The sequence below is a fragment of the Aedes albopictus genome, chromosome 3 (assembly GCF_035046485.1).
Source record: "Aedes albopictus strain Foshan chromosome 3, AalbF5, whole genome shotgun sequence".
Classification (NCBI taxonomy): Eukaryota; Metazoa; Arthropoda; class Insecta; order Diptera; family Culicidae; genus Aedes; species Aedes albopictus.
Window position 1 is genome coordinate 117,859,626 of NC_085138.1, and position 9,447 is coordinate 117,869,072.

At 40.3% G+C, this 9,447-nt stretch overlaps 1 protein-coding gene across 1 annotated transcript in view; it reads left to right on the forward strand.

The window, feature by feature from the left end:
* LOC109433396 (ras-like protein family member 10B) overlaps positions 1-6,049 on the forward strand; it is a 93,479-nt gene extending 87,430 nt beyond the window's left edge. Inside the window, 4 exon segments of the mRNA XM_062860873.1 lie at positions 944-1,180; positions 1,376-1,489; positions 1,845-1,912; positions 2,196-6,049. Of these exon segments, the coding sequence (XP_062716857.1) occupies positions 944-1,180; positions 1,376-1,489; positions 1,845-1,912; positions 2,196-2,316 (540 nt within the window). The 3' untranslated portion in view covers positions 2,317-6,049.
* The last annotated feature ends 3,398 nt before the right edge of the window (positions 6,050-9,447 follow it).

The window sequence follows — 9,447 nt, forward strand, 5'->3', positions numbered from 1 at the left end:
ATCTTCAATGTTTGGCTCCCGATGTTTGGCTCCCGATGAGAGAGCATATTGAGTCAGTCCGCGATACTCAGGGTCCCGAGATGAACTAGCCCAGGGCTAAAAATCTCGTTAATACAGACAAAAAAAAAAAAATTTAGTTCACATTTTTCAATCTAGTACTTCATTGATTGCGTCCTATTGATTTGAATTTTTGCATAGGGCTAGATGCTGTACGTATTTCACCGTGTGCCAAAAATTAAGTTGTTAGGTATACCCTAGTTGAGGGTTGGTGTCGATTATTTGATTTCTCTGAGAATTTATTGCAGGATTTCACCTGGAGTTCTTTCGAAGGATTATTCAAGAATTGTTCAGAAAATTCTTCCTGGATTTCCAACAATCGCCCAGAGTTTTTATTCTTAGGTTTTCTATGAGGATTGCGCTAGTATAAAAATATTGAAACTTGTACTTCAACTTCAATGGATGTTTGCCAATAGCTTAATTATAACAAAATTAGATTGTCCATCAAAACATGTTATGGGAAAGTTATAACTTGATAATTTAATAATAACAAAACAAGATATAAAACCAAGTTATGTGAGTACGTGGTTATTATTTGCTATTCTAATCTGCTTGTGAAAAATGCAAATTTTATTTGCTTTTAGACCGATCACCTAACATTCTTGGGAAACATTGGTTTCTTGTTGAAATTCGAGTGTAAATTCTCCAAATCGCCTCAATTTCGCACTTCAATGGATGCACCCGGGAAAATGGCCCAACCTAATTAATTTACAGTCGACTGACTACCACCGTGATTCCCTTAGCAGTTAGCACTGACTGTCGTCCACCGTCCATGGCATATAACCAATCTGTGCGATGCACCTGACACACACGTCCAGCGGCAAATCCCAAACACTCATCGTATCGTCTAAACCGGCGCTAACCGAGTTTCCAATTCTATTTGCAGCAATTTTTCAAGCATGACTTCCCAAAGACTCACGTTCGCACCAGCCGCCGCTCGGTGTACCGAAGCTGTCTGGTGTGCGACACTTGCATCCGGGAGCTGATGGTGATCGATGTGCCGCCGCAGAGACGCTTCCCCGTCGACAATCTTGCCGAGTGGAACAACGGCCACCCGCTGGGGCTCCGAACGGTGCACACCTACGTCCTTGTGTACGACATGGGCAACCTCGAGACGTTCCAGGTGAGTTGGCTGGGAAGCCGAAGTGTGGTTCAAGTCCTATTCTAGGAAATAGCTTCACTCCGGACAGGACTGGAATGCGTTCCATCGCCGGATGGGGTGCACATTCCTGTTAGTGGAAGTGTCTATTAAATAGGCTTAGGAAGAGAGGTTAGGAGTGAAATAATGTATCGTTTTTTGTTTCCTATTTTCTTGCAGTACTGCCGCAGCATGCGTGATCAAATCTTAGAAAGCTTTAATCATCGTGATTTTAAAATTATGGTTGTGGGCAACAAGCTCGATCTGGTATCGGAAACCATTCCGCACACTCAGGTAGGTTGTGCTCAGCTTCGGATGATTTAAGGCTTTTTACGGCATCATCAGCATCGGCAGCCATGTTGGATATGTAGCTCGAAATTTCAAAGTGATAATTCTTTGCAATCAAAGCGAATATTCGTATGAAAAAGTATCAGCCTATATGCTCACTCGCAGTGATTGGGATGATACTTTTTCTGCTGCGTTGCTGCAGAATTGACAGTTTTTTATCACTTCAAAAACGCGAGGCAAACAATCATTGAAAAACAAAAAGTCAATGATTCGTTTGAAAACTTAGTGATGCAGCAAAACACCTTAAGCCGTCCACTAAACGACAATTGATTTGACTTTTCTTTTTTTTTTCGCATTTCAGGAATTAAAAGACATCTCCACGCTGGTTCGGAAGCACTGGCGCTGTGGTTACGTCGAATGTTCTGCCAAGTAAGTGTTGAAGATGATCAAAATAACATTTGTTATCCATTGAACCGCCCGCAAGGCTAAAGTTTGTATCCCAATTCAAAGGGGGCGATTATCAGTCCTTACTAGAGAAACCTAACAGCGGCGCAAATACTGAAAGGTTAAAATTAAACTTCGTGTCTTCTTTTGCAAACTTGTTCCTTGTATAAATTGAACAGTCCTTCGCTAGAAATGCTTGAATGAAATGAAAAAACAAACACCCATTCATGCTTTAAAACAATTCTTATTTTTCTCTCTACTCCCACAGGCACAACTACAAAATTGGCGACATTTTCAAAGAACTGATGGGCTACCCGGTGGGCGGCACGGCACCCAAGCTGGAGTTTTCCCAATCGATTAGGAACAAAAACAAATGCACAATTCTCTAGTAGTAGCTGTAAGTGTGCGCGCTGGTTGAAGCAGAATGACAAAACGGTGCCACAAAGTTGCATTGCAGCAGCAGCCTTTTTTTTTCGTGGTGGATGAATGTCGGATGTGGAACTGTGTGCGCTGAATTCCGGTCTAGAGGGGATGAGTTCAACCGGGAAGAACGAGGACTGCGGTCAATTTCGGCCGAGTGATTTCAGGAGTGAGATAGTAATCGGAGCACAAAACGATGGACGAAACTTACGGTGCGACACCAGGGGAAGTGTCAACGGAATCAAGCCTAACAATAGGGTTACATACAAGTCGTGTACACTAGTGAGTAGGGAGAAGTAGCAACAACAACTACCGCAACCGTTTGCGAACATGTAGATACAACTCGGAGGAACCATTCCGAAACAGTAAAACCATGTTGACTATTGATATCTAGGAAGTTAATTGTCGTTAAATCGATCGGCACACTTTTGTGTCACTTGACTGTGTAAAGTTATACCATACCTAGGGAAGGAATGTACACGACAAAATGGTGGTCAACGTGCTTTGGTGATATAAAGTTATGTCTTGCTCAAATTAAAATTTCTGTCATATTTTTCATGGCTCTGTGCGTGTCGTGTGCCCTTTTCCCTGATTATGGGAGTCAGTTCAACTCCGGTTTTTGCTGCACTGACGTAGTCATTTTCTTACACTTTCCTTGATCCTCAGTACTAACGTTTCCATCACAAGAATATCTCTTGAAATGCGCCAGGTGTTTCGTTTGAAGTCCTTCCAGGGATTTTTCTTGGAATTTAATTCAGGATGTCGCACAGTGAAAAGATGAATGCCGGGAACGATGAAGTCTCTTTTCACAAAAAAAACTCACGGTGTTCCTCTGTACTTACATCCATTTTTTTCAGAATTCTGTTTGAAATCGTGCTGAAGGTTTTGATGTATTTCTTCCTGATGTTTTCCAAGATTTTTTGCAATGTTCTCCAATTTTTTTTATCAGGAATTTCTGCAGATGTACCCTGCAATTCTTCCCGCGGGTTCCTTACGGTGTTTTCTCTGTTTTTTTTTCTTTATCTGAATTTCGAGATTTCATCTGAGATTTCTCCCAAATGTTTCTCCGAAGTTTATTCTGATATTTCCCAGCGAAATTTCTTCGAGAGGTTTTTCTAGAAATGCGTACAGAGTAGCCCAAGCAATTTCTCATAGTTCCTTTAAGGTTACTCCCGTAATTTCTCCTGGAATTTCAGAATTAATTTTCTATCAGTTTCTCCCAGGATTTCCCAGTAGTACCTGCGGGATATCTCTTGGTGTTCCCCCAAAGAAAACTCTGATAGCTCCTCTTGGGCTTTCTCCGGCGTTTCTCTTAGAGGTTTTCCACTTGATATGATCGCAGGATTTTTCATGGATTCTTGGAATCGATGGACGTTTTTGTTAGCGCTCCTCAAGAGTTTTCCCCAAAGTTCTTCCAGGATATCTTCGCGAGTTTCTCACGGCATTTCGGAAGTGTTTCGTTCGGGATTTCCAGAAGAATCTTTCGGGATTTATTTCTGAACTTCTACCAGTTTTTTTCCAAAGATGTTCCAATGTTTTCTCTCTGAGTATTGTTGCGAGGTTTTTCGCAGAGATCTTCGTAAGATATCTCAAAGATGGTTTGCCTTAATTTCGGAGTATATCGGAGTTCTTCCATGGAGAGTTTCTTAGTACCTCCTTTGATTTATTATGGAGATTTTCTCGAGGTTTGGTTTATTCTGTAAGTTTTTTTTACTGCGCTGCAAGCAAGATTTCCTGGAATTTCTTATAGAATTAGACCGGGAAGTTACCTTAACCTTAGTAAGGTCTTGGGGTCTTTTTTGACCTTTTCCGAATTTCAATTCGCTATAGCTTTTGTTTCGAAAGGCCTAGAAATCTGAAATTTTCAGACAATTATTTTTTTTGTGGAAAACTATCATTTCCATTCATCCAAAACATTGGACGACCCCTAGGGGAGCTCCCATAAAAAAAGTTACAAATAAGACCCTGGGGTCATTTTTGACCCCAAACTTTGAACGGCTCTCAAAAATCAGTGGCTGGGCCGATTTTGATTTTCTTTGGCCCAAATGAAAGCCACACATGTCTAGTTTTCAAAACCCCCGGAGAGTTCCGGATTTGGTCACTGTGGCCACCGGGAACCTGCTTCAACTGAAAAATGCCGCTTTAGAGACCCTAACTTTGGCAAGCTATAACTTTGCAACCAAACAAGTAATCAGGACCGTTCAAGAATCGTTGGAAAGGTATTCTCGTGGACTTTGATTAAAGACATTAATATTGACTAATTCTTAAGAACCGGTTCCGGAAATCCGGAACATCCGGAAAGTAATGTTTTTCACGATAACGTGCTAGAAAGCACATTCATTTTATTTACAGGATAGAAGTTTTTGCATCAAACTTCTTTAGGCCATAATACAATCTGTCGAGAACTATTTCTGTATGTTTCTGGTTATGTCCCGTCCTTCTGGAACCGGTTCCAGGGATCCCACAAGATGGCCAACGAGTTGACTGTAACGAAATTGAACGGTTTTCCGCGCTAAACACATCTGCGTTGGTTAACTCATGATGAAATCTCAATAATTTTACATGCTCCATATTGTTGTGATATGTAAAAATATTGTTGGACATTGTGGTCTTATGTGGCCACCGGAGTGACCACCGGAGAAACCCGTATTGAGGGACTTCCTTGTTTTTGCAACAAAGATAGGCATTCGACGGCTCTAACTTCATGATTTTTCATGGCCATGTGGGTTCTGGCATTAAATAGAAGAATTGACCAATCTGGTCTGTTTTGGCTACCGGAGTGACCACCGAAGAAATCCGTATTGAGGGAGTTTCATGTTTTTGCAATAAAGATAGGCATTCGACGGCTCTAACTTCATGATTTTTCATGGCCATGTGGCTTCTGGCATTGAAAAGAAGAATTGGCCACAATGGTCTGTTTTGGCCACCGGAGTGACCACCGGTGAAACTCGTATTGAGCGAGTTTCATGTTTTTGCAACAAAGATAGGCATTCGAAGGCTCTAACTTCATGATTTTTCATGGACATGTTGCTTCTGGTATTGAAAAGAACAATTGAATGTTCTGGTCCGTTTTGGCACTGGCTAGGTCCACGGCGACGGCGACGACGACGAAGTGATGATGAAGAATAAATTAACGACAGTTTGTTTTTTTTTTTTGAGACCACGCAAAGTAGTTGGAACGAAACGAGGATAATGATCGAGCATATGATGATGAGGATCAACAACGGGGCGCAAGAATTTTTTTAGGGATTACCAATCGTGATGTTGTCAGAGGCGTAGCTGGATGTTTATCATACGTTATTTATTTATCGGCGCAAATATTGTGGATACGACAGTTGTGGAAATTTTACTATACTGTTATTGAAAGCTTTATTGAATTAAGGCTCTGATTCATTTGACGGACTTTGTGGTTTGATGTTTAATGTTCCTGATTACTCCTGGGCACTGGGTTTTATCCCTGGCCCTGGCCAGTCTCTTTCAACCTATTTTATTACTTTGTATATACAGTCGAGACTCTTATAAGATCACTGGTCGGGGGGCGCAATAGAAATCCGCTTAATAGGAGACTTTCGGCCTTTTGGGGGTATGGCCTATTATCTCGGGTGTGTTAAGAGTTAGCGCAATACTTTCTTTGGCAAAGTTTTAGGGCTTGATAAGATCTACCATTTAGAACTTTGGTTCATAGGATTAGTTGGCAACTTGGCCGCTAGAGGGACCATCAACAGTTTGATGCTAAATTGCACTACAGAAACCATATCAGGTTGTCAAGCAAACGTTACGATATGCGACAGCTCAAGACCCTGATAATTTGGAAGTATAGTGTCTTCGGAAAAGTTGTTGGGTACGCCAAAAACTAACTGACGATGAGTTGTGAAGTTCAAAATTCCTCCACTGGGCGGCGCTAGTGAATATGCAAATTTTAGAAATTTCATAGCTCAGAATCCTGATAACTTACGAAGTTGGTGTCTTCGGCAAAGTTGATCTGTATGACATAAACTTATATAAAAATTAACATTTGTTTTGCAATTCTGCCACTAGGCGGCGCTAGTGAGCATGCAAATTTTAGAAAACTTATAGCTCAGAATCCTGATAACTTAGAAAGTTGATGTCTTCGGCAAAGTTGAGCAGTATGACATAAACTTACATAAAAATAAAAACATGTTTCAAAATTCTGCCACTAGGTGGCGTTTACCGATTTTTTCGTCTTTTTCCGACTTTTTTGTAGTTTTTCGGCTTGGCAAAGCTAGTTTCGCTCCCCCCGATAACTTATTAAGTTGGTGTCTTTGGAAAAGTTAATCAGAATGACATAAACTTTCATAACAATAAACACTTGTTTCCCAATTCTGCCACTAGGCGGAGCTAGTGACCATGCAAATTTTAAAAATCTCATAGCTCAGAATCCTGATAACTTAGAAAGTTGGTGTCTTCGGCAAAGTTGATCAGTATGACATAAACTTACATAAAAATAAACACTTGTTTCGCAATTCTGCCACTAGGTGGCGCAAGTGAACATGCAAATTTTAGAAAACTCATAGCTCAGAATCCTGATAACTTAGAAAGATGGTGTCTTCGGCAAAGTTGATCAGTATGACATAAACTTACATAAAAATAAACACTTGTTTCAAAATTCTGCCACTAGGCGACGTTTACCGGTTTTTTCGACTTTTTTTGAAGTTTTTCGGCTCAGCAAAACTAGTGTTGCTCCCCCCGATAACTAAGAAAGTTGGTGTTTCCAGCAAAATTGACCAGTATGACATAGACTTACATAAAACGGAAACCTTGTTTCGCAATTCTGCCATTAGGTGGCGCTAGAGAACTTGCAAATTTTAGAAATTGTATAGCTCAGAATCCTAATAACTTAGGAAGATGGTGTCTTCGGCAAAGTTGATCAGTATGACATAGACTTGCACAAAATGGGACACTTGTGACAGAATTCTGCCTCTAGGTGGCACCAGTAAACACGCAAATTTTAAAAATCTCATAGCTCAGAATTCTGCAATCTTGGAGAGACTGTATTCTTCATTGATGAGATACTTGGTTTGAAATTCTGCCCCTGGGCAGCATGCACATTTTAATAATTTTATACCTTGATGTCAGTCGGACTCGAAAGGAATCCTCCGTGGAACTTTTAAGAATATGCCAGTTGAAACTACTAGACGAATTAATTTTATTAAAAAAATTAAAGAATTGCGAAGTGTTCATAAAACTCACAGTGTTGGTAAAATCACACTCAAAGCAGACTCATGAACCGCTCCTGCGTGAGCAAACTCGCACGCGATTCTGAATCATTTTCTCACGCGCGAGATTTTCATGCAAAATCTCGCTCTCACGAGTCAAGCGCTGAAATCTCATTCGCTTGTAAAACGAATCCAAATCATTTTGAATGGCATTCAATGTTATTGTACGCTAGATTTGCTTTTGTTCTATCATATAATCCTAAAAACTTTGATGTAAATAATAAGAACACCAAGAAATAAAGCAACGAGTGAAATCGCGAGTCAACTCATGCATGATTTTTTCAGCGGTGAGTTTGGCGAGTCAAGAATCGCGCGTGAAACAACTCAACCATGAGATTTGAGAATTTGAGTTTTTACCAACACTGAAAACTCACTAAATGGATAATATTTGTGACTGAATTCCTCGATTGCAGAACTTGATAATTCCCTAATTCAAGTGAAACATTGTTTGTCTTCCTCAAGAAAGCCCTTCTCCTACCAACTAAGACAACTTTTCATTCTGAAAAAGCTGACTTCACGTAAGTATAAGAAAATAGAACCAGCAAGAAAGGAGAAAGCATATCAAGTACTAACAAATAATGTGGACATATCTAAAAAGGTAATGAAAAGAATCGATGTGATTTTCAAGAACAGTGAACATAGACGACCAAAACGTCAAGTGGTGTTAACCAAAATATACGATGGAAGGTTTGTATGTGAATCGAAGTAAAGCTATCCTCAATTCTCGAACTAACCATATTACCATTGACGGTGCAGTATCAGACTACGAGAATCGCAGTATATTTTAACATGAATTGCCTCTACTGCAGAATAACCTTGTTGAACAATAAGAATAACAACTGAGCATAAAGATAATATGTCGCGTGTCGAAGTATGAAAATTGAGCCGTCGAAAGACTGCTTCTGGTGATAAATCTAGATAATATGAGCGTTTAAAAATAAACATCGGAGTTCCCTTGTATGTGTTTCTCCAGGTGGTCACTCCGATGGCCAAAGCAGACCAGAATAGTCAAAATAGTACACAATCATGAAGTTATAGCCGTCGAATGCCCATCTTTGTTGCAAAAACATGAAACTCCCTCAATACGAGTTTCTCCGGTGGCCAAAACAGACCATTGTGGTCAATACTTCTTTTCAATGCCAGAAGCCACATGGCCATGAAAAATCATGAAGTTAGAGCCGTCGAATGCCTATCTTTGTTGCAAAAACATGAAACTCCCTCAATACGGATTTCTTCGGTGGTCACTCCGGTAGCCAAAACAGACCAGAATGGTCAATTCTACTATTTAATGCCAGAAGCCACATGGCCATGAAAAAACATGAAGTTAGAGCCGTCGAATGCCTATCTTTGTTGCAAAAACATGGAAGTCCCTCAATACTGGTTTCTCCGGTGGTCACTCCGGTGGCCAAAACAGACCAGAATGGTTAATTCTTCTTTTCAATGCCAGAACCCACATGGCCATGAAAAATCATGAAGTTAGAGCCGTCGAAAGCCTATCTTTGTTGCAAAAACAAGTAAGTCCCTCAATACGGGTTTCTCCGGTTTTACATATCACAACAATATGGAGCATGTAAAATTATTGAGATTTCATCATGAGTTAACCAACGCAGATGTGTTTAGCGCGGAAAACCGTTCAATTTCGTTATAGTCAACTCGTTTGCCATCTTGTGGGATCCCTGGAACCGGTTCCAGAAGGACGGGACATAACCAGAAACATACAGAAATAGTTCTCGACAGATTGTATTATGGCCTAAAGAAGTTTGATGCAAAAACTTCTATCCTGTAAATAATATGAATGTGCTTTCTAGCACATTATCGTGAAAAAACATTACTTTCCGGATGTTCCGGATTTCCGGAACCGGT